Source organism: Xyrauchen texanus, chromosome 18 (assembly GCF_025860055.1).
Source record: "Xyrauchen texanus isolate HMW12.3.18 chromosome 18, RBS_HiC_50CHRs, whole genome shotgun sequence".
In the NCBI taxonomy this organism is placed as follows: Eukaryota; Metazoa; Chordata; class Actinopteri; order Cypriniformes; family Catostomidae; genus Xyrauchen; species Xyrauchen texanus.
The window spans coordinates 2,068,537-2,095,639 of NC_068293.1; the positions used below are offsets into that span (position 1 = coordinate 2,068,537).

Sequence of the window (27,103 nt, forward strand, 5' to 3'; positions counted from 1 at the left end):
TAGGATGGACCACACCAAACCGCACCGAAATTACCAGCCAGGTTGAACTGCGTTTCACATCCCTGATCTTCCTGCATCACCTATTGATGGACTACGATCTTGAAATGGAATGCATAGACTAACAATTGCCAACAAAAGCCTTCATCAGCCAATTAACAAGGACAATTGCATCTATGTGAACTTCTGCAGTTAATCCAGGATGGACATCAAAAACATTGGTCATTAAACTTACAGTTCAAACAAAATCGATGTTTAAACACTGACCCTTAACACTTACTTAGTTTAATAATTTTAAACTATGACTTGCACTATAAATAATATTGACATTATATTCATGATGTTAGCCAGAGGGGAACTGGCCCCCACAGCGAGTCTGGTTTCTCCCAAGGTTATTTTTCTCCATTAATCAACAAGTTTTGTGTTCCTTGCCACAGTCGCCTTCAGCTTGCTCACTGGGGTTATTAATACAATTATTATTTAACTACTTATTTTTTAAACACTATTAAAAATCTTATTTTATCTAATTACACAATGATGATTCGTCGACATTATAGACATTACAGTTTTATCGTCTGTTAATGCCTGATCTTCTGTAAAGCTGCTTTGAAACAATGTGTGTTGTGAAAGGCGCTATACAAATAAAATTGACTTGACTTGACAGAGACTGAATGACATCATGCTGACAGATGAGGAAGCATAATTAAAATTACATTTATGATTGTTTTACTACAAACTTTGAGACTAAGCTAAAAGTACTTATCAGCTAACATGGCATACTAATACACACATGCAGCTACATACTACTGAACTATACCAGACAGTTTACTGTTGCACTGAATTGTTATTACCTGACTTTTAGTATAAAGAGATCATTTAATTTGTTTGAAAGTTACAAAGCAAGGTATCTTGCAATTCGTCAGCTTTAGCAGGCAAGATCAAGTTATCTAACATTACACGGATCAATCGTTATGGCACTATATTTCACAAGCTTTGCAGTTATGTAAGCTTACCTGTCCAATAAGAAGAACAGTTTTGATTCCCAAAACCGAACGAATGTCCCTCTAGAAATTAAATGCCCTGCCAATGTTCACTCTAGTTTTCGCTCGACCACGATCCTGCTTAGCCAGATGGGATTCAGTATATAAATGTTTATTTTTTTTGGCTTACTCTGAGTTTGTGTAGGAGTGGGTGTCGTGCTGGGAGTTTGCTGGATTCCATCTCTAAGATAACTATACCTAGTGTTGCAGTTTGTTGTTGCTATTGCATAGCGGAAGAGAAGCACTAAGGGAAGGCTCTCGGGAGTGCACATAAACGTCACATCCTTTGGATCCTTTTTCCCCGCAAAACCTTTGTATGAAAATCAGTCTACAGGCTTTAATATGCAACCTAGGAAGTCCGGGAAGGGCTAATGTTTTTTTAAGTTGCATTACAAGCCGTTCACACATTGGCAAAAAAAAAGGCGATTATTACATGAAAATGTATACATATGGCACCTTTAAGCAATGTAATAATGTTGGATTGCATTACTCAAAATGTTTAAATATGTCCTCAAATACAACAGTAAAAGCTATACACAAACATTGTTGTGACATGCCATGGCAGGTAAACTAGTCGTGTAACCCATTACATCACTGTTCATATCTGAAGTCGGTTGAAAAGTGCAGTCGGTTTACGAAAGGCTCCAGACTGAACCAGCAGAGCACAGGCTCGGCATGCGAACCATCACAATTTCGGTGGAAAAGGGCCAGTGTGAATCACATGAGAACTTGTTTTAAGTAATAATAAAAAATTCAACATATCTATTTGACATTTGTAATCATGACAGAAAACACAAGATATAAAATGTTCAACATGTTAATTTATTGCACAAACAGCTTTGTATGTACTCTGATATTAAAACACATGACCAAGAAATCTGTGAAAAGACAAGGGTAACTTACATAATATTCATATTTGAATCTGTTAATATAGATTTTTTTCCTCCAGCTTTTCTTTTAGTGAACTATGAGAGAGTCGATGATGAAACCATTCAGGATTCATTCAGAGGGACAAACGAACCTCCTCTGGATCGTTCATTATGCGTTTCAGCAACACAAAATAGCTCCGTAATGAAGATGGGATTCATAAAACACATTATAAAGCTCTTATGACACTTTATAAATGATAGTGTCATTTGAGAAACCTGTGAAAAAGCTCTGTTGAATATCAAAGCCCTGTTTGACAGGTCTGAGTGGTGGCGTCTCACAGCAGTGTGCAGGGTTTATGAAAATAAAAGCCCTGCAAAGTGCCACTGTAGTAAAGCAAGACATTGACATCCTGTTAAATGGGACACACACACACACACACACACTGTGGCATTTTATAAGCAAGTTAAAGACAGTAAATAATCTGTTATTCCACATTTGAAGAACTGTTGCATCTCTCTTTCACCTTCTACAGCAGTTTGGGTCTTTACAACTTTGAGCAGGGTATGAAATACTTGAACTTGATACATTCTTTTTAAAAGATGTACTGATTGAGATGACAAGTTCTGACAGTTTAGTCTCACTCATATTTAATTGAATGCATACAAATCATATATAACAGTCACAAATCATGTTTTAGATCCAAGTTCAGATCATCTCTGGCTTTTCGCATATGTTGCGTTAAAAAAATACTATTTATCATGATGAAGCTCAGCGATCGTACACTCAAGCGTGGTATCATGTTTATATACAGTGTGTGAGGCTGAAGTAGTCTGCCTTTGAAGAGATACTGACAATCTTTGGTAGAAACACGAGGACAGATTAGATAAAGATTACTCAAATTATCAAACTTAAACCTCTGTCAGGCAACATGCTCTAAGACAGCTGAATACACACTTGCTCGAGCACACAACTCTGTTTTCGACCCAGTATTAACAGGATGTTTTTTTCAGCACATCTTGGTCGATGCACAAACGAATCAAGAGTGAATCTCACGGACTTTATTAAGAAGAACATGACTATGGCGTAAAATCGATATCATCAGAGCTTGAATTTGAAAATGCCAAATTTAATAATTTGATGTGATTAACTTTTAAATGTACATTTATGTATTTAATTATATATTTATTTTTTCAATTTATATATTTAAAATATTTTGTGTAAACTCATCTCCTTAAAATTATTTATATTTTTCAAGCTGTGGTCGTGAAATTCAGGTCAAATTCGAGGATGACGTGGGAATGCAAGGAAGGACAAATGTAAAAAATTCTAAACTACACTCTTTTTGCTTTTTTCCAATTAAACCTTTGATATAAACTTGACATCATACATTTCAAAGTTATATTTCACCTTAAAATTAATAGAAGACAAAAATGAGATAATTGACAAAATGAAGCCACCTTAAAGTACCAAGTTTTTTTTTTTTTCTTTTGCAAATGTCGCCCAGTTCTCAGTATTACATTTTACAGTAATGTGAAATCTCATGGTCATTGCTGTATGAAAATTAATTACTTTTGTAAAGCATTATTGCATAATGGTAGTATTTGTTGAACTTTATTTCATTTGCTTATTTAATATGAGCTAAAATATGTGTAATTTTCTTTATGCAACACATATTGTTTATTTCTTTTTAGGAAAATTTAAACAGTTTTCCATGAGATTCACCCAAAAAACAATATGCACTGTTTATGAGAAACACTTCGAACTGATGGACAGAAAAGACAAAAGAAGAACACACAGTAAAAGTACCAACAAGTCACTCAGATAGAAGTATAGGACAGAGACAGACAGACACAGAAGGCACGCTGCTTTTAAAAGCTGATTTCAATCACTGCTAACATAATTAGCACAGCAGCAGTGGCAGACACAGAAACATCCAGACACATGCGTATAAAAATCCTGTTACAACAACAAACAATGGAAAGACCAGAGAGAAATGACATCATGTGTTAATGATGAGGCAGTCTGATTGGCATGATGACATCAAAATGAAAATGATGTCAGTACTTTCCCTTATGTCATTCCAAACCTGTATGCTGTTGTTGTTTTCAACATAGAACACAAAAGGAGATATTTTGTAGAATTGTTACACAGCTCTTGCCATCAGTTCCATAGGGACCATGTCTGTCAACCTCCAAAAAATACAGAAAAAACAGCAACAAAGCACCATAAACGTATCATAAAAGAAGCCCATATGATTTGTGTATTGTATTCCAAGTCTTCTGAAGACATACAAAAGCTTTGTGAACTTCTGTCAAGGTGAAGATTTGTCACAATTCTTTAAAAATGTCTAATTTTGTGTTCTACTGACAAAATAACAGTATACGTGTTTGTAACACAATTAGGGTGCGCACATTTTTGGGTGAACCATTCCTTTAAAAGTGTCAATAACACAAGAGGACCATGTTAAAGGGAAACAGAGGATTGGTTTATCATATTACTCTGCACACACACACCAAGATGAAAAACAAGAATATGACGTTTAAATCAAACAGGACAAAATTATCATAGAAAACATGAATCAAGAGTTTGAAGAAGAATTACAACAGGTTTCTGTTCCCAAAAATGTTCTGAGGGTCAACATACTCCTTCACTGACTTCAGCATGCCGAGACCCACGGTGGACACGCTCTCCTTCATCCATTCCTTCCGGAGTTTCCCCACTGACAGAGAGAGAGAGAGAGAGAGAGAGAGAGAGAGAGAGAGAGAGAGAGAGAGAGAGAGAGAGAGAGAGAGAGAGAGACAGCAGGAAGTGCATCAGTCTGCTGGATGATGAATGTTGTGAGGGTGGGCGGCTCAGCTGAAAGGCTGAGATGTTTTGCATGATGTGATTTATGGAGAGCAGCAGACTATCAAACTCATTATGCTGCCTGTGCTCCCAGTGGAGGAAAACTACAGCGCCACGTCTCTGTGTGTGTCCGTTTCCACTCTAATCTCCACTGTCTGTCTGTTCATGACTCAATACCACCCAAAATCTACTGATTGAAAATGGAGAAATATTTATTTAAATACTTGTTGCCTCGATATGTAGGTGTTGTATGTGGTTGCCAGGGTGTTGCAATGCAATTTCTAAGGTGTTCTGAGTGGTTTTAAGTTGATGTTTTTTCCTGCCCAAGTCAAAAAAAATTACAAATAATTAGATGGATAAAAAAACCACTCCCAAACCTCAATGATATTCTGATCCCTACATGTCTCAGATCCCTTCTTCAATTGAAGTCTATGGGATTTTTTTTTCTTCATCTATTTATTTTTAAGTCTGATTTAAAAACTGACAAAGTTGTCTGAGGAACGTTAAGCTTAGATAGAAGGGATGATAGATGAAGATAGACATTTATTGCATTAAAAAAAAAAGGTTTTAAAATAGCCTAATCTCCTTGCTCCTTGAACACATATGATTTTGAGACCGCAAGATACTTTAAGTGACAAATTAAGATGATGCTTTCTCAAAATAACTACATCATTGCATCATTTCCTGTTAATTTCAAACACATTTGGCATTTTATTATATCTCAAGTGTTCTATAAACAAACTAATATCTATTATGATTGAATGAGTCGGTGTGAACCCAGTTTGAAAAGGTTTCAGAACAAATCTATTAAGAAACACAATGTGTTTAAATGGCAACAGAGGGGCTTTTTACCCCAAATCACGTATTGGACAGTTACTGAAAAATGCTTGATTTAATGTCCTTAAACAAAACTAAAAATGCAACATTTTTGATAATTTCAAGGATTTTCATTAGCTACATAAATTACAGCATTTAAAAAAATATTAAACATTTGATCAAATTGCCTAAAAATCAAACAGGTGTTCAGGAAAGTGCTGTGGTAGTTTGTGATGATATTTAGTTTTTTGGAAAAAAGAAAATTAAAGGAGCCTTTAGCCCTGTTGTACCCTATAATAAATCTTTAAATCATACAAATATCAATAAGTTTTCTTAGGGTTACTCCATTTGACCTGAACAAAATGTGCATTTTTTAAATAAAAAGAAGTCAAAATATCTAAAATTATACATATATTTGATTTGGTATCAAAATGACTTTGAACTCAGTAATTGAAAGCATATTCATCATAGCAGTAGTATTGAAGTAGTCGTTTTGTGTGAATTTCATTTTTAATATAATTTTGGATAACTCGTGCCATTTACCCTCATATTAAATATCATTTAAAACAATAAAATGTCCTTTATGGGTGTTTGGTTACTGCACGATAGAATGCAACATGGTGATTAGTATCAATCGTTTATGTGAGCAGCAGTTAGGGGAAACTTGATGTCTCCCTCTTTCTCTCGGTCTCTCACTCGCACGCTTAATATGACTGATAAGCAAACAGAAGGTGTTTCATCACGTTAGTGTTTCAGAAGGGGGCGGGGTTTAGGGCAAGGCCAGCTCGCTCTTGGCAATACACCAAACCCAGACTCTCTCATACATATGAAAATTGGTCTGGCGACAGAGCCAGTCACCTCGCAAGAAAGAACAGACAGCCGGCCCACCAAACACACAGCCAACCAATCACGGGCGAGGCACATCGGCCCCTCCCCCAAACCAGTGTATTTGTCTCTGCTGGGCGACAGACAGAAACAGAAGGTGGCATGACTGCATCATTGCCTCCATCACAGAGATAATTTATACATCTATCATCTCGCCATCAGTCCGTATTTTAGCTCTCTCTTTCCATCACTATTCATCTCACGTACCCACATTAACAGTTGAGACATGCAAAAACTGCAGCCAAAAGACAAAAAAATAGGTGTGTGCTTTCAGTAATGGCTGAATGAAGTGGAATATATCAGAAGTAAGAGTTTTTATATGTTTTTTAGGTTAAAACTAGGTCTTCAACTGCATAAATACATATGCTTGTCTTGCTCCTACGTTCTCCTCAGATGTGTGTATTTGAACATTTAAACACACATGCCATATATGACATAGTAACTTGTTTGAGCATGTCTGCATGGTGCCAAACAAAGAAAAAAAAAAAAAAGAGTCCTACTGCAAAGTCCAACAAGGCTTCTTATTTTAAGGGTCACGGCACCAACAAAGTGTTTGAACTAATGAGGAAACTACAAAACAAAAATGTGTTGGGGTAAAAGGAATTCTGTACACTGTTGGAGGTACAATTAATTTTAATTAATCTATTTGTTTGGACGGTTTGCTTGAATGAACCAGTGTTCAACGTGTTACATTTCATTAAAACAAGCATATTCTTTCTTTTTGCTACATGAAGTTTTTCATTTAATCTGAAATAAGAACTTTTCACCAGGCCTTCATCAATTATATTTGTTACTTTTGAAACGTCTTTTATGTACAGATTTGACTGTTTTAGCCTCATCCCAGACACAGATTTTCAATTAAACTATGAATATACATTCTAAAAAATACAAATTACTACATTTAAAAAAATCTAAACAAAGAGTGAAATGAAAAAATAAAAATCTAATATGTATTGAGCAAAAAAGTATTTCTAACTATTTTTCAAAAATTATGACTGGTCCATATTTGTGGCATTGTAGCATTGTGGCATTTCCAATCAAGCTATACATTTATTTTAAATTATGCAAAGAGTGTAAAAATATTATTTAATTCTGTATATTTAGGATACATAAAATATTAGTTATGAAATTAGATGTTAAATATAAAAAAACGATAAAAATTTCATTTCCATCATCATCATTTCCAGAACAGAATTCTATAAAACACAACACAGAATTTGAGATGTGCTGGAAATCACACAGTGATCAGAATTTTCATGACTTTCGTAAAAAAAATTGAATAAATCTCCTGAGATGCATGTAAAAACACTGCTGGACATTTTTATTAGACAAATAAAAAATAGTGAAGTGTGAAAAATGTTTTAAGAAGACTTTACTTTCTAGAAATCCACAGTGATAAAAGTGCCAGAGGTTGAAGAAACACCCAGCAATGTCCCTAAAGAAGAACACCTTACCAACAGTGTGCCTGTAGCCCGTCTACCGCCCGCAACACCCCAACATTGGGAATTCGAATTTTGCAATCAATATTTCTCAATATTCAATCATTTATAGATTTTTCCAATTAGTTTTAGCAAATGATTCAAAAGAGGCTATTCAAAAGACTGACATATTGGTGAATCGGACAGTAATTCTGGAACATTCTGTGTTGCTTTAGTCCCTTTACTGTATATCTCTATCTCTAAACGCTTAAGGATGTTGGTGCGCCTCTCTTTAATTATTTATCTGTTTTAAACAGAGCACCAAGTCTATTTTAACCATTTCTCTAAAACCAAAAAGGCATATCTGTGTTGGTTTAGTTTGCTTAGATGTGTGTATATGTGGCCATTGTGTAACAAAGAAAATGTGTGTTTCGCTGCATTCACAGATCTGACCCGCGGTTAACACAGGTTAGTAAATTGCGTTTCTCTTGAGTGCCCTCCCACCTAGCAGGCCCAGAGTACATCTGTTTTTCCTGATACACACACACACACACACTTCAGTTGTCATGCTGTGATTGTGTGTAGACAAAGGGGCCTGTCATCAGGCAGATAGTACTGCAGTACTGCTATTAAATCACAATTATAGAGAATTCTGTGCTGGAAATTATGCTTTTTATATTAAATATTAAATTTATATTGTTTCTGAAATAAAATGGTCAACTCCTTTATCTTGCTTAGGCTAATTTCATAGCTTACATTTTATGTTTCCTAAATACACACAATTAAATCATATTTGTAAATGTTTTGCATAATATGGCAAAACAGCTTGATTGAAAATGACAAATCACTTTACGGTTTACTTTCATAATCAATTTAATCTCATGCATGCTCTTCACTTTTGTCCACTAGATCATTAAGATCATTAAGTAGTAAGTACATTACTCTAATACTATTAGAGGTCAAATTGTTTGGTATGTTGGAAATTATGCCTTAAATGTGAATGTGTAATAATAATTAAATAAATAAATGATAGAAATCATTTTCACACAATAAATACTGCATTTACATTTATTAATTTGGCAGATTTAGGTTTTATCCTAAGGGAACTTATTTGTCATAAGGAGGAAATAACATGAGAAGTGCTGTATTACAAAGTTTCAAATTGCCCAGAGATGTAAAATTATGAAGGAAGGTGAGATACAGTGGTGAAAGTTTTTTTTTTAGGAGGAGAAAGACAGATAGTGTATTAGTAGGCTCAGTAGTAGGAATCATCTGCTTGGAGTTCGGACTTGTTGTGAGAAACCATTGGCAGCCAGTGCAGTTGGAAGTGAGGAGTGACGTGTGATCTCTTTGACTTGTTGAAAAGCAATCATGCAGAGGAGCATTGCAGTAGTTCAGTCTAGATATGACAAGAGCCTGGACAAGAACTTGTGAAGCATGCTCAGATAGGAAAGGTCTGATCATCCTAATGTTATACAGTGCAAATCTGCACTGATTTCAAAACTACCCCAATATTTCTGGCTGTTCTGGATGGTGTGATTGTTGATGAGTCTAGCTGAATGGTGAAGTTATGTTGTATAGCTGGGCTATATTGAAATGGTATATGTTTATTTCACTCTTTGGTTGGATTATTATACGTTTAAACAATAATTTGTAATTTTATAATGGATTTTCATAATTTAATATTGAATGTTTGGGTCTGGGGAAAGGCTAAAACACTGAAATCTATACATAAAAGGTAACTAAAATAAATGATGAAGGCCTGGTAAAAAAGTTCCCAATTCAGTTTTAATGACACCTTCACATTAAATTAAATAAATAAGCTGAAATCTGTTTGTTTGAATGAAAATCAACCCCCTGGGACATGAAACTGCCCGAATTTAAAGAAACACCCAGAAACGCGTACATAGAAAAGCACTCTTCGAAATGTTGCATCTTTAAATTTTAACTTTAAATGCAACTTTAAATGTTGCATCTTTAAATCAGAAGGTCGCTGGTTTGATCCCCATGGCCACCACCATTGTGTCCTTGAGCAAGGCACTTAACTCCAGGTTGCTCCAGGGGGATTGCTCCTGTAATAAATGCACTGTAAGTCGCTTTGGATAAAAGCGTCTGCCAAATGCATAAATGTAAATGTAAATGTTTAAATTTAACCCCTCTAAAGCATCATTGCATCTTGTGCAGAGTGCGTCCAACCATACGCTTTGTGATTTGTGGAAGGCATGTTAAATTAAAAAGTTTATTTTTAAAAGTCAACTTTTAAAATCTTGTCTTGAGACACATGGATACTGTTTTATTGTGCTGTGCCAGCTGTTTTTGAACGTGTAAATGCCCCGTATCAGGAAATCCCAAATCCAGCCTAACAATAAAGCACTTATTTAAAACCGATTAGTTGACTAGTCATTCAAAACTACAAATATGTAGTTTTGCCCATCCCTAAATATCAGCTCGCCAATTTTGCACATGCATGCGTGATAAACGAAGATGATGATGATCTGGTGTTAAACTAAGACACACCACTAACCAAAACGCAATCATACAGATAATTACAATACTTAAATGGGACATTTACCTCCATGGTGGTGAGACAGGCTTCCTCCGTTGGCTAGAATCTCCTCCCGTGCTGCATGCTTTACAGGAGAATAAAAGAACAAACTCTTGGCAAAATATTCTCTATATCCACTTTAGTTACAATAAAAGATAATCAAATTTAATGCCAACCCACAAACCTACAACATAAAGGAACACTTCAGCCCAAATTTGTCATAATTCACTCCTACCTCATGTTGTCCTAAACCTGTATGACTTTCAGAATGTTCACGCTGCTCTTTTCCATACACTAAACGCAAGTGCTTTGAAGCTCCAAAAATGACAAAAAGCACTACAAGCATCAATGTCTTTACATTTATGGTGCTTTTTTGGTAATTTTTGGCACTCAACAGCTCCACTACCCATTCCTTTCATTATTGGAAGAAGCAGTCTGAACATTTTGAAAAAATATTACTTTAAACACAACATGAGTAGTCAGGAAATAGCTTGTTCTGATGGAAAGTGGAAAAATAATTTGACAAGCAAATATTGAGCTTGTTAACTTATCTTTAACTTGCTAACAGTACGTACCTCCACTTTTTCATAGACGTGGACTGGATCACTCAGACCTCGATAATTAAAGGCAAAATAAAAGTACACACAAGCACCGGCATCATATGTTTGCGTAACTCTACAATCAAAAAGATAAAAGTCAAAAAGATCAAAAGTTAAGCTGCATTCATGTCCTCCTGGAACATTCACAAGTCTTAATGACAATATGATGCTCATTCTGGTTTTGGAAACATTGTATTAAAAATTGCTAACATCTCAAAAACATGAATAACCAACACTCCTGGAAACAAACAATTTGATAAAAAAAAAAGAAAAATCTGATTTTCTATAGTTTGGTATTATTTAAAATTTCACAACTTAGTCCCACTGTCCTCATGTGAGGACATCAATGAGAAATGTTTGCAAGTATTCACATGAATACTTTTATATACATATCGCTGCTCAACCACAGAGAAATATCCTCCATACCTAGTAAGCATGGAGCCCAAAGCATTGCAAAACTAGCTGACTGGTTGACTAGTGGTCAAATAGACCCTACAAATATTACATGCAGCTAACAACGGTTTTCTCACCTTCCATGACATTTACATGACTGAAAAACTGCATTGCAAAATTCCAGGTTTTCCTGGATGGTAGGTGGGAACCCTCTACTTGCATCTAGTTACCGTAACTTAAATAACTATTCTCATTATATATGAACACCATGTTAAGTGAAATTAATTACATATGTTTTGGAGATGACATTACTCAATTCAATTGAAGGAACAAGTTTACAAAATCTTGTGCTTTTTCTCTTCTTTTTGAAATGGGGGTCTAAAATGTACGTAGCCAATTTTGTCTTATTTGAACTTAAAAAAAAATATAAAAAAAGGCTTTATACTCATTCAATACAATGAATGAGAAGACGTCAATGGTGTTACACTCCAGGTATACCGTGAAACAGTTACATCCCTAGTTGGAACGTTTGCCCATAGAAAGAAAGAAAAAGGAGAAAGACATTGTCAAGCATTCCGATGTATGTCATTGGGCCCCTTGACTTTGAGACAGGGCTGTGAGTTTGTGTTATCTGGTTCTGCAGAGGTTAAATAGCCACAATCAATCAAATGACAAACCGCATGAGAGCACCGGACAGGAAATGAATGACTGAGAAACATTTCAGAGATGAGATCAGGTGAGAGAGTGAATGTGTGACAAATTTCACTAACACAGTGACCCCAAAAAAGTATTTGGACACTTAAAAATGTGTTGAATGTCATTGCATTAGATAACAACATATCAAACTAAATGATGCCAGAGTTCTTTCTAAGAATTGAAGTAATTTCTGCAGACATTAAACATTAAAACAATGGCAGCTGCAAGTCAGTGACTGACTTAAAAGGACAGTGTTTACCACCTATGATAACTGGTCATGTCATGTCTAATGATTCAAATTCAAACAATTATGTTGCTATGAAGCCATCAAAGACAACAGTGTGAGAACAAGCAAAATGATTGACAGGTGAAAAGCGTAAATGTCCGCAGACACATTTTTGTTTGCCGTTTACAAAATCTACAGCTGTGACAGAGACTGGTGAGATATCTCACAACACTCATTTCATTCATATCTTTAAGGGAGTAATAAAATGTTATTAATACTTTTACATGAAAAAAAAAAAAAATCAGCACCTCTCTCTCTCTTTCCATCTGATGGTTTATTTGACCCTTTATTGGATCTATTTTACAGTCTCTCTGACTAGCTAGCTCACAAGCCACCAGTTTTATAATGGGGTAATGTAATAATTACCAGAGCTTCTAAGTAATTTTGATCCTGTGCAAATCAGTCCTGTAAGTAATTTGTCTGTCAGGACTTTTTCTGGACAGTGCGTTCCTGCACCGGTAAAATTACAGCATGTTTTACCTACTATACAACACCCTGTAAAAATACCCTTGGTAATATTAATCCTGTGCCAACTGAAATGCTGGTTAAAAAAAGAAACCTGTAAATCAGCACTTTCCAGCCCTTGAGCCCTTATAATATAACTCTTTCTTACATTTTCAGAGAAAATGGAAGACTTAACATAACGCTGGCTGTTGTAGCTGATGCAGGTTTTCCTAAAGCATTTTATGTTTTTGAGTGTTTATTTACCAATGTAAAATTAGAACGAATAATTAGAAGGTAAACAAGCAGTTTACCAAGTGTGGGAAATTGTGTTAAGTTCTGCATTTCGGAACATCTATTCCAGAGGGACAAATAAAATAATGTGAACAGATTGTCTATATTATTAAGAGTGTAATGTAGAATGTATCTTTATAAATTTCTTCTTCTAATCAATCCCAGATACAGTAGGCCTACATGATCATGTTTAATTAATCAGCACAATACACTTTTTAATAGATCAGTTACACGTGACAGCAATGTGTAAATGCAGTACACACACCTGTCTCTGAGATTTTACAGACATCACTTAGCCGTGCAAATCTACAGTAAACATTACAGACGTCTGCAGTAATAATTACTTTACAGACATATGTCCGGAAAACTAATACCTTTCGAATACTGCTTTACTGTAATGTCTGTATAACCATCAGTCTTTCAACTTTTAACACTAGTGTAAACTTTCACACAAGGTTTTGTCAAGCAAATATCAAAGATTGTCTTGGCTAACCTACATTTCTAGTTAATAACTATGCATTCAATAACTCTTTCAGTAGAAATGGAATTAGAACTTGAAAAAAGAAATGACCATAATTTATTTTGCGTACTTCCTTCTATATCTATACTGGCATAAAAAAATCAACTACATGAAGACATCTTAGTAGACAGGAAGAAACATTTCTTTCAGATGTGCCTTCATTACACAAACCTCTTGAAGTAAAATATTTTCCTTGAAAAGTGTTTTGTGCTATTTTTATTTAAAATAAATGCCACTATTGATATCTAATGTAGCTTAATGACATTCATACAATTGTAAGTGTAGCTTATGTGTAAAAATTAATTTTGGGGTTATGGTATAAAAATAAAAGAAATTTAAAAACTTGCATCAAAAAGTGCACATCATTGCAACAAACAGGCTTTAATATTTCATAGAACAGTGCAGTGTGTGTACCTGCATGTGGACAGTGGAGGAAACTGTACTCCTGTCTCTTTACACTCCCTCACAATCCTCTCCTTCACGTTCTTACACAAGTCCAAAACCCTGAGATAGAGAGAAATTAAAAAATATAATACACTGTATAATCAAAACTATGAAAGTTTAGTAAAGAATCTTTTATATATAGGCAACTATATATATCTATATTGTACTCTAATTTCAATAATTTTATCATAAGCCTTTCGATCCAAAGGTTTTTAAGATCACGAGAAGCATATGGTACATTAAGGAAAGTGTGTCTAAACTTGATCTGTGCACTTTAACTGATCTGTGTTATCTCAAAAGGTTCACATCAAGTTCATGTCTTTTTGTGTGTGTACAAGTTCTTCTGCTAACTTTGTGTCCTGGTAACCTTCCCACACCCACTACAGCACTCAAATAGAGACAACAAAACACTCAAAGACAGTGTAGGTTGGGTAGGAGAGAAAGAGAGCACAGTGTAGTGGGCAGACAGAAAAAACACTGCTCAGTCCGAGCTCTCACCTGTCCCAAGGCACAGACGTCTCAAACGACTCGCCGATCACATAGTAGTCCATTCCCAAATCCTACACACACACACACACACACACACACACACACACACACACACACACACACACACACACACACACACACACACACACACACACACACACACACACACACACACACACACACACGTTAAGCTTCGAAAGACTGATTTATCAAACCCATTTTCAAGATTATCGGCAGGGAGTATTGCAAATATTGAGAGAAAGATTAAATAAACTCTTATAAAGTTTGCCATCTGCCACCCTTTTCTCTAAATACTCTCATGAGCGGCACCATTTGTGTGACTGATTAGAGTATTGAGTTGTTAGCTTAGCTACCAACAGTAATCCTGTTCGCTTCACATGAACAGCGCTTCGTGTGACTGATGAAGCTGCTACCTATGAAGACTGTTCCAATTCAGTCCCCTATAAGACTCTCTTTCTGTTAGGGTGTTGCTTTAGAGGCTGTTCCCTCTAAATATTCTATGTAAACATGCTCTATACGGATGTCTTTAACTGCTGCACTTCACCTCACCTCACTGTTTTTCACAGGAGTGAAAGGAGTGCAGTGTTTCTTAGACACCATTTCTAGTGTTGACACCTGTGTTGAGTTCTGTTTGTCACGCTGAGTCTAGCTTTTTTTTTATTTTACCCAATATTTATGTACTACGTATTTTAATGCTTTTAAGAGTATCACGTTGTTAGCTTTGTGCCACATCTTGTTTTTAAATGCACAGAAGCACCACATTGAACACCTGCGTTCTGTTCTGTTCATCATGTTGCATCTAGTTTTTTGCCAACATTTTTTGTTTTGTTTTACCCAATATTTATGTTCTATGTATTTTTATGCTTAATAGAGTATCACGTTATTAGCTTAGCAAAATGCTAATGGCAAGTTCAATTGAAATCAACTAAGTTTAGTCTCCTGGGTGCTTCACAAGGGCAGCGTTATTTGACTGACGGTGCCACTACCTATGCAAACCGTTCCAAATCAGTCACTTCACGAGGTTTTGGAACATGGCTTTAAGGATTAGGCCACATATACACAAATTTCTGTTTGAAAACCCAGTTTTTGTTTTATAAAGTCATGGTTTTCCAAAATATACGGTAATGGATTGGATTTGAAATGCTCTGGAGGAAAATGGCATTTTAGTGTGAATGAAAGGAGCAAACATTACGAAATGAATGTGTGTGACGAGGAGGAGGTTGTGGCCGGGCCATAATGATGGACAGCTGGCACTGAATCAGCCCAATAAGCTGGGAGAGGGATAAAGAGGAGCCGGGGATGCCAGTTAGAGAGAGAGAGATGCACGCTGTTTGTTTTGTATTATGTTTAAGTACCTTTGTTTTATTAAAAGTTTACATTGACTGCTCAGCCGGTTCCCGCCTCCTCCTTACCCATCGTGTGAATACTTTACATTAGTGCCGAAACCAGGGAAGGAGGAGGGATGCCCTGTCGGACAACGTGCCCGTCCTCCATTCCTGGGTTTCAGCACCAGTGTAAGGGATTCACACAATGGAGGCGGCAGGAACCGGCTGAGCAGTTAACCTAAACTTTTAATAAACAAATTAGCAAAACACAACAAACTCCTTTCCAGCATAACACAAAACACACACATTCATTCTCTCTCGCTCTCTCTCTCTCAAACTCTTTCTCCCTATCCAGGCTGCTTGGGCTGATTCATACTGACTGGCCACACCCTCCTCCTCGTCACAATGTGTTTCAAACAAAAAGGTATTAAATGGGGATGTGGCCTCATTTACTCACCCTCATATGGTTTTCTTCCTTCCGTTGAAGAATGTTGACATGGATCTTGCGTTGAAAGTGAATAGTGACTGAGGCTTTCAGTAACTAACATTCAGCCAAACACCTCTTTTTGCATTTCACAGAATAAAGAGGGTTTGGATTGACATGAGGGTGAGTAAATTACAGAATTTAAATTTTTGGCTCAACTATCCATTTAACTGTGACTTCAAAGTGAAGTTATTTGAAACTCTATTCTATCTGAATAAGAGTCAAGGAGGCAGAGAGAAGAGATTTATAACACACCCGCAGATATGCAATCACAAACGTCAGCATGTAACCCCTCTGACCGTTATCCTCTCCTGCTGCCAGACCCCTGAAACACACACACACACACACACACACACACACACACACACACACACACGTCACGGGAAAGTGAAGAAAACTATCAGCACAGTTAATGTTTCAAGAGGTGTTTGTGGTTTGAAGAACATGGACACACAAATACACACATGCAGGATCAATAAGATCAGCGCTGGGATCACCCTCTATCCATCACAATCATCCTCTAATTAAATACTCTCAAAATCAACACAAGCTCATTTATGCAGAAATCATTCAGTGTGTTCACTCATTTCCAGGAGCACACAAATCACTGCCACTGAATGAGTCGTGATGAATGAGCGAGATAACGGCAAACGCTTCTGTATAGAATCAGAAAGATCAGTTCAGGTTAAAGGTCATGACCCTCATGACCTGTTCTGAACTATACTGGTAAAATAGTTACTCCTGCTCCATGGAAACAGCATAGAGTAGAATACACACTAACAGACAAAAACGGTTTCCTACCCGAATTTGGCAGCAATGTCGTAGACCTGTTTCTCGTGCTGCAAAACCTTCCCACGATCCCCCTCAAACAACAATGTGGCAACACACAGGTGGTGTGGGTCAAATCCTTTAAACTGAGAAAAGTATTACAAGGTTAGACTATGTGAATTCAAAACAGACCCTTTTAACTTTCTTAATAGATGCTCTTGGTCAAGTCAAGTCATTTTTCTTTGTATAGCTCTTTTCAGAACACACATCATTTCAAAGCAGCCTTACAGAAAACTATACAGTAACAGAAAATTAAACTAATATCTGTAATGTCATAGAATCATCAATGTATGGTTTAAATGTATAACATGATTGTAGATTATGCCTTAAAAATATGTCTTTAAGCAATTAGTCTCGGTCGTTTTATGCACAAATCATCAGTTTACAATATTCTGAAAATAAAAATGTCCTCATCCTTCATCAACATACATGATAAGATAACACAATAAGTTAAAAGTTTCAAGAATACTGTAATAGCAATTTGAAAATGAAGATGTAAGGTTTGAGAATAAACTCATAATAGGCCTTTGATGAGAATAAAGTTGTAGCATTATATGATTAAAGGTATAATATCATGTGAATAATGTCTTAGCATTATGAGATTAAAGCAGTAAAGTAGAACAAAAGTTGTATTACATATACCGTATATAACAACTATTGGCATAATATTCAAGCTGCTTAGCATGAGGTGTAGGTTTTGACTTTCTCAAAATGTTCTACTTTAATCTCGTAATGTTATGACTCGAAATCTTAGATTTCCATTTATTTTAACGTGGCACTAAAAAAAAAAAAAACCGTCCTACACTCAGTTTTATCAACTATGTAAAAGATAATATACAGTACAGTTACCCAGTCATATTCAGAAAATAAACCCTTACGTGGTGATCAGGACCTCAAACACGAAGCAGATCCCAGATGTTGCTACTTAGCAAATAAATAAATTTAGCTGAAGTATTGATTTGAGTTTTAATTCTTTTATTTGTGAAACAAAGAGATGGCACAGTGAAATGAAGGACATGAAACTAGCACAGCTATGTAGGAAAAATAAGTTACTTGGGATTGCTGTCAAATATGAAGTTATTTTACAAAATATTTGACCAATCAGAATCAAGTATTCAAGAAAAAACAAAGTGTAACATCAGTATTTGATTGGTGTGGCCACACATATTTATGGTTCCTTCTCACCTTTGTGATGTAGAATTTTTTCAAGCCGTCTAAAAATGATGTGAATATGGAGGACACTTGTGGCTTGAGTGCATGACCTGTCAAAACATTATAAAAACATAAATTCAATATCAGTAATAAAATCATGTATGAATCTCTTTTTTGTAAGCAGTCATAAGCCTTCCTCTCTTGAAAAATAAAAATGAATGACTCTCGTTTTGTCTTCTGCCACCAAACATCACTGAGGTCTGGATTTCAGTGCAGACTGCATCAGATTTATTAGTGGTATGAACAATAGCACAATAATGAAGAGAGAGAGAGAGAGATAATTTACTTAATTTCCTTGACAAACACTCCATCTTGTGTAAAAATCGAATTGGCTTCCTTCCAAAACACCGCACCACTGACCACTTTAATTAACAAATCACACTTTAATTAATAAACATGTACACCAAACAAAAATTGGTAAAATATTTGTTTGTTTTATTGATTTCAAGAAAGCTTTCGATTCTATTTGGCATGAACGGCTATATTATAGACATCTGCATTGTAGTATAGGTGGCAAAATATGATCTGATTAAATCAATATATTCGAAAAACAGGTGTGCTGTTAAAATTGGAGACAAACAAACTGCATTCTTTACCCAGAGAAGAGGTGTCCATCAGGGTTGCAATTTAAGTCCAACTTTATTTAATGTATATATAAATGAACTTGCTGTTCAGTTGTATCAATGTGCGTCTCAACCTCTCCCCCTCCTAGATGGAGGGGTGAAGTATCTGCTTTATGCTGACGACCTTGCTCTACTGTCTCCTACTGAACAAGGACTACAGCTGCAGCTGGACATAGTTGAAAAATAGTCAAAACTGGGCCCTAGCAGTAAACATGAAGAAATGGCCCAAGTGTCAAGAAAACAAATACCAGTTTAATATAAATAATTACATAATTGTACACAGCATGAGATATACCTACCTTGGTATAACAATAACAGCCTCACGGAGTTTCAACATGGCAGTGAATGCTCTCAAAGAAAAAGCTCGAAGAGCCCTAAATGCAATTAAGAGAACATTTTATAATCTCCAAATTCCAATTAAAATCTGGCTGAAAATATTTGATAGTGTCATCCAGCCCATTTCACTATATGGTAGTGAAGTATGGGGTCCACTCAGTAATCACAGATATACATGCTGGGACAAACACGCAACATAATCGTTACATGCAGAATTCTGCAGATACATCTTACATGTACACAGGTGAGTTCGAGACAGAAATGCACTTCCTCCTAAAATGTGAAACAATCAGAGAAATAAGGAATGTTTACCTAAACAAGTTTAACTCTGAAACTTCAGAATTTAAAGACCTAAATGACCTCTCAAAATTAAAAATACTCCTAGGAGAAGGAGACAGAAGGAGACAAAATGTATCAACATGCCACAACCTGAGGGACAGTGAAAGATCTGGACAAACACACACGTGCACAATGTGATATGGTCAAATAAATAACACAAATGTATATATTGCTGTTATTTATATATTACTAATAATTATATTATATACTGTCCAAGTTATTGGACTAAATGTATTTTGCTTTTATTTTATTTATTCTATATGATGCTTTGGCAACATGGTTTTTGAAACTTTCATGCCAATAAAGCCCATTGAATTTAATTTAATTGAATTGAGAATGTTGTTATTAATCATTCTGAGGGCCTTTCCGGATAAGAAACGCTGGTGAATCTCACATACAGTCCCTATGGATATACCTCTGGAAAAACACACAAACCTCAGCCAAATGGAAATCAAATAAAATCTGAGTGTGAAAGGTATCTTAAACACTTTATTCAGAGCATGATGGATGATGAGCTCACCGCTGCATCGGAGAGTGTTCCGGCATCTGAAGTGGAAGACTCATTTGGGCTGCCACACTCGGGTCGGCACGCCCAGTCTGAGGCTGATGCCCAGATGGCCGACATGCTTGCTCGGGCTGCCGTCAGTGTGAGGCTGGACTGGAACTCTCCGTCCTCCCCACAGCCTTCACGGCTGGATGACTGGTTCCTCGAGTCTGTGCGCCGCTCACAGCCACATCCAAAGATCTGCACTTGGGTAGTTGCAGGAACTGCGCTCAGTGACTGACCTCGCCCTCAGGGCCACGAAGGTCACAGCGCGGACACTCGGGCAGGCGATGGCCACCCTCGTGGTTCAGGAACGACACCTGTGGCTGAACCTGGAAGAGATGAGGGATGTGGACAAGGGACCCTTCCTCAACGCCCCCGTCTTCCAGTTTGGCCTCTTCGGCAACATTGTTGAAGACTTCACCCACCATTTCTCAGTGAAAAAATAGACGGAGGCCATTTCTCACATCATGCCCCGCCATGCCACTAGCATGGGCTGTGCTCCGTCTGCTCATCGAGGGCATCCTCCTGCAGCTTCCAGAAAATGTGCAGCTCCCAGCCCCAGCGTCGAGCCCCTGCAGGAAGTGCACGCCCCAAGTCTCTCAAACATCCTCCAGGACCCAGAAGTCTCCCAAGCGTTCCTGAAACGGACGACCCAGGGATCGAGACATTTGCTCCGGAGCTAGAAAGCACACCATTCTGTCTCCCGATGGAGGGCCGGGAGGAGAATCCTCAGTTCAGTTTGTTTTCTTTGCCGCACCCCCTTCAGGCTGCGGTACCCACATTCTCAGTAAAAGAGCAATTTCCTCTTTCTCTGGGTCACCTGGCCCGCAAATGCCGTTCTCACGGCATCCCGGTGCAACACCTCAACAGTCTCGGCACGCAGGACGCGGACCCCCAACCTCTGGACCCACAAATGCTGTCCCCCGGCCGGTTCTGATGAGTCCAGAGGATGCATACTTAAAAAATGATCGTCCCATTAGTGACCCTCGCACGGATCTTGGCTTTCACTTCCCAACCCCTTGCGCTGGTTGGCCAGGACCATCTGATTCGGCTATGCGATCCAGTTTGTCAGGCTCCCACCCCTTTTGCCGGCGTACGCTTTACCTCAGTGTACGGCGAAGATGCTAACACCCTGCGTGTGGAGACCACGACCCAGCCATGCCTGTTCCCCTCCTAGGATCTCTCAGTAGTCCTCTTGGGCCTCCAGAGACCCCTTTCGAGCCAATAGAATCAGTTGAGCTCCTGATTGCTCTCGCTTCCATATAGAGGGTTGGGGACCTGCAAGCATTCTCTGTCAGCGACACCTGCCTGGAGTTCGGTCCGGCAGACACTCATGTCATGACCGGACAGTGAAAAAATATGTGCCTAAGATTACAACGACTCCCTTAAGAGACAGGTATTGAACATGCGCTGATTTTTTGCATTTTTTAACATAATCGGCATCAGCCAATATCCAAGTATATCAAGCCAATTATTAGGCAGGCGCATCTGTGGGCAGCCTAGTGTTGTTATGGAACACGTGTTCGACGCACGCTGCCCCTAGAGTCATTTTCCAGCAGAGTGAGCAGACCTCATCCAGTGCCTAAGGAAGGAGCTAAGTTCCTTGGAGAAAACGGTAAGGATTAAATTTCTATTACTTCTTTATATTTAATTAAAAACTTTTGATATGTTACTGCCAACTTCGAGAAAAAACGCAACATGACGTTCGGCTACTTTGGATATTGATAGTGTATTTGAAGTTGCATTATCACAGCAGAAGGGTTGCTATCATGTCACAATAAGTAAGCAAGAATTTTGCAATTACAGACAGTGAATCTGAGACTTTTATTTGTTCTGTTTGTGCGTCTTATATTTGAGACGGTTGTCACTCAATGCAGAGAAATAAGTAATAAAAAAAGATACCAACGCGCTATAGGCTATTGAAGGACTGGCTTTGGTAAGCTCGGACGTTATCGGTTCTGCTGTCGGTACTGGAGAAATTAAGAAAATACATTTATTATTGCTATAAAGAGAAAGTTATTTTATCTCGCCAGCCATTTCTATGTATAATAATATGAAACCATTTGTCTGTGATGCAATTTAGCTATTCGCAGTCAGAGAGAGAGAGAGATCTCTCGCGGTGCCACAGCGAGCACAACACGAGCCCTGCAAAATGAGTGACAGAACGAAACATTCAAACGTAGCCTGGTTTAGATCTGTGATATTAGTCTGATTTTATTTTAGATTTCGCCTTCGAAAGATTATAAAAAGAATATTTATACATAAGCCGCATTCTGTCTAGCACAACTTCCTTCCCTACAACTCAAACTTAATGTCAGATTCAGCACGATCGGTGATTGTTGTCAAATGTAGTCTAGCTACTGTTGCTAAATTGCGGGAGGCGTTTAATAATAAAAAGAGCACAAGAGATACCGTTCCCAAGGAGGCGCGCGCTCCGAAACAGACCACAACGAGACAAGCAAAGTATAGGCTACTTTGGGTTTCATGTGCGCGTCTAAGCGATCAACTATACACAAAAATATGTCAAAACGACCGGCTTGGAGATTCACTTAAACACTGTTTATGTCTTAAATGGACGTAGTTATGGAAATAGTTGGGAGAAAATATGGCGCATCAGGAGCCTATTAGACTCGGTCTTAAAGGGGAAGCAGTCTAATGAACATGCTGACGATTGAGCCATTACTGCGAATCAAACAACAAAAGGCAAAGAGAAAATCACTTACAGCTCTTGAATGAATAACTTCTGCATTAATAAGCATTAATCTATCTATGATAAACTATGCAGTGTTATTTTACAATTGATTACTTTATTTGTATCACACCTGAACAGTCTATATAACGTTTATCTTTGTTTAATATATATATATATATATATATATATATATATATATATATATATATAACAAAAAGAACTGTTAAGAATACAGTTGAAGTACCAGATCGATACAAAGGCTTCAAACAAAGGCTTTCCCGCTGGGTTGTTGACGCCATTGCATTGGCCTATCACACCCAGGCCATGCCTGCCCCCTTGCGGGTTCGAGCACACTTGATGAAGATGGCCCAAGCCACTTTAAATCTATGTGAGAATCATAGAGAGTGAAAAGGCGTGGCTGTCGTGGCCTGCTCCCACGCCGGGAACCAGAAGGTTATGACGACTTTATGGGGCGTTGGGGAAGGGTACGTGCAGTCTGATGCAAAGCCTGTCGCTTTGGCATGCACCTGCCTGCCCGCACCAGCGTCAGCAGAGAATGTACATGGTCCAGCGCATGACGTGATTAAATATGGGCCCCTAGTGTCGCTTCTTCGACACAAAGTCGACACAAATCGACTATTGTAACCTCCGTTCCCTGATGGAGGGAACGAGACGTTGTGTCCTCCCAGCCACAATGCTAAACCAAGCCACTGTTATGGCCGAACCTCATTCTCGGCTCTCAGGGCAAAAACCTGAATGGACAGACTCATTTCCCTCCCTTTATACCTGTATGTCCAGGGGCGGGACATGCAAATTATGTAATTTTTCATTGGCCTTTTCTCAAGTTAAGAGATGCGTGAGGCTCTCAAGAGAGACCCCTATTGTTGCTTCTTTGACACTCGTCTCATTCCCTCCATCAGGGAATGGAGGTTACAATAGTAACCTAGACGTTCTATGACACAAACAAAATATATTTTTTGTATTAATGTTACTTTTTATGGTTTAACTCATCTGTCACAATGATGTAATGTCTTATGTATGATGTAATTATTATGTTTATTAAATGTATAATTTTATTATTGAATTATCTTTATTTTGGGGACCTTTCTCAGCAAACATTAATATATGCAAATGATTAATCAGCATCTCACGTAATTAATCCAATTATTGTAATATATTGAAAGCCCTACAATTGATAGAACATTAGAGATGGACACAGAATTCCCACACCTTTTGACCAATGAATTTCCATGACTTTCAGTCATTAAGTAAGGTATAATGTACAGTCAGCAAGTTGTTATTGCAAACTAAACCCAAAAAGGGTCAAATTATTTAATTATATTACTAGTAGAGCTCACACAGTGATCCGAGAAGCAGGAATAACTCACAATCTGTGGATGAGCGGTCTGATATGTCTTTTATTCCACAGATGTACGGTTGATCCTCAGAGATATAAGACCGCTAGATGGCACCATTGACCAATCAGAATCCAGTATTCCAGAGCGCCATGTCATGAAGATAATTATTGTATAGAAATTCCCATGCATTTTTTAAAGATTTTATATATTTCCATGACTTTTCACATTTCCAAATATATCTGGCAACCCCTCACAAATTCCCCCATATCTCCACATGTAACGATATAAAACTGTGCGCTGTGAGCTTTATTGCTGCCAGGGCCATTTTTCGAAATTCTTGAATTGTGTGTTTGTGCGATCATTCCTTTGCTGCTCAGCTGGTAAAATAATGATCAATTGCACTTTATACGAGGTGGCGCAAGAGGGGGTTCCCCGGAGATAAATTACACCAGACGATATTAAACCACTTGATGTAATGCATATACAAAGCAACAATGAAATGTAATAAAAACAAAAATAATGCTGTAAAATACTGCATTTTTCAATCCATCTCTTCAGAGGAAAATTATATGAAAACTGATGTCTGATTCTTACAAAAGATGCATAACAGATGATGTTTGAAATAAAGGCTTTATGTGTATCGCTAAAACATGCTTCCAGTTAACCTTTATTACATAACCCTACGCAACACTTTCACAATGCTCAGGAAATGTTTATTTATGCTTGTACAGTTTCTTTGGAAATTATACCGTTGTCACTGACATTGCATCAGAGGAGTAATCATATTAAAAATGTATGAAAGGGATTTTTCTTTCTCTATTATGATGAAATTTTATTATACACCATAAATCTGAAAATTACTTAACTGATATATGCAATTTTTTTTATCCTATTCCAATTTAGAAACAAATATCTTTTAAGTTAAGTCATGAAACTTCAGGGTGCAAGCTGACAGGTCCTTTGACATGTAATCTATTAGCTAATAAACTTGTGCACTCTCTCTTTGATGATTATTTAAATTGCCTAATGTTTGCAGGTAAGCCGGTTACACTGCAGCGCACTACAAGTTTTCTCTCGGAAACCCTCCTCCACCCCAGCACCTGTTAAGAGCTGCTTCAAGGGAATTGCATTGAGCATGCGGCAGCATCATAAAAAGATCTAGTCCACCAATACCAAACCTATCAACTTGTCATCTCCATTACAACACCTTAAATCTATTTCAAGAGTTGTTATGATTGAACTATAAGACTGATCAACAAAGCCAAATCACATTAACTAAGCCAATATTGAATTATTCAAAGAATGTTGCCCAGCCGAATGTGAATTATAACAGAGTTTTACTCAGTTTCTCTGAATCGGAGCATAGATGAGCCGATCTCATGTCACAGGACTGATTACGAAGAGAAAGTTGATTTTGCCTTTCTCCTTATGAGTGTAAACAATATGGCTCTTTCAAAACAATGGTGAATGAGAATCCCTCTTTGATCACAGATCAGGCCATATCCCACAGCAAACCGGCTGAGACTTGTAAAATATTTTGATAATCCCAGAAATTTTCAACATATCAACTGACTAGATACTGATACTGTTCAGGGTCTTATGACTAATGACTTAAATTATTAAATAACAAATTTTATTGAGATTCCACAAACTGCAATTTCTAGACACTGAAATATTTTATGAGTTTGAACTTGACACACGCGCACGCACACGTTTCAGCAGGGTTTTTAATGCATCACTAACCATAAGTTTATTTCCATCTGGCGGTAAATAGATTGTCACAAACATTAGCATTAGCCCGAGGAGGTGAACATAGCAACATAGAAGATCACTCTAGCGCTTGTCATCATTATTGTGTAGTACATAGAGTAGACAAAACAGAAGTACTGTCATTTTTTTATCACTAGACTTCAGGATAGCTAATGTTTGGCTAAAACATGTCATAACCATACGTAATGTGATAAAACCACAAGCGATAAAAGTTACCTTTTACAAGTTAATCCGTTTTTCTCGTAAACAGCTACAACTGTGATAAAGGTGATCTGAATGGGTGGATTTACCCATCTCTTCAGCCTATTGAGGAGTTGAATACACAACTAGCTTGTTATAATCAAAAGGTAACCAAAGCGTTTTTAATAATTTGCATTTATTTACTATGTAAATAAATGCATAATTATAACTATGTTATAATTATAACTATGTTATAATAATTATAACTATGTTATAACTATGTTATAATTATGAGTGTTACAGGTCGTTTGTGTATTTGACCTCTGAGGGTATCTGTGTATCTGACCTCATTTGCATATTAGTATAATTACTGTTATTTCTGTAATCAAAGTTAGTTTGAGGTTAGATCCTCAATTCATTTTCTCTTTCTGTCTTTTGTCAGTGGAAATGTGGAGAACTTTGTCTTCAGTAAACTCTCTCTCTATTGACTGAAACTACAATTTTGACTCCTGCTTATAATTGTTCATACTGTTCTCTTTACTGGGTAGAACTGTATTTCCTTAGATCATTTTTTGTTGGTCACTTGATTTCTATTTCTGCTTCTTTGCATTGGTTAGCCTCATCCACTATGAAATGTCATTGGTCCAGAATCCTGCTTATCTTTACCTAACCCTAAACATCAAATATGTTCTGGAATCTAATCACATTGTATCTGATTAGGACACGGGGCAACTGTGCTGTGAACCTTAAGTACTTGAGCTGCTTTTTATTACCCTGGGTAAAAAGCGGTGCTAACCCCATTTCAAAATTA

General features: G+C 37.2%; 1 protein-coding gene across 1 annotated transcript in view; it reads right to left on the reverse strand.

The window, feature by feature from the left end:
* Nucleotides 1–1,872: 1,872 nt before the first annotated feature.
* LOC127659342 (alkyldihydroxyacetonephosphate synthase, peroxisomal-like) overlaps nt 1,873–27,103 on the reverse strand; it is a 65,129-nt gene continuing 39,898 nt past the window's right edge. The window contains exons 13-20 of the mRNA XM_052149120.1: nt 18,421–18,497; nt 17,209–17,321; nt 16,663–16,732; nt 14,587–14,648; nt 14,059–14,148; nt 10,991–11,090; nt 10,443–10,500; nt 1,873–4,626 (exon numbers count right to left, since the gene is read on the reverse strand). Coding sequence (XP_052005080.1) covers nt 4,505–4,626; nt 10,443–10,500; nt 10,991–11,090; nt 14,059–14,148; nt 14,587–14,648; nt 16,663–16,732; nt 17,209–17,321; nt 18,421–18,497 — 692 coding nt within the window. The 3' untranslated portion in view covers nt 1,873–4,504. The remainder of the gene's footprint in view (nt 4,627–10,442; nt 10,501–10,990; nt 11,091–14,058; nt 14,149–14,586; nt 14,649–16,662; nt 16,733–17,208; nt 17,322–18,420; nt 18,498–27,103) is intronic.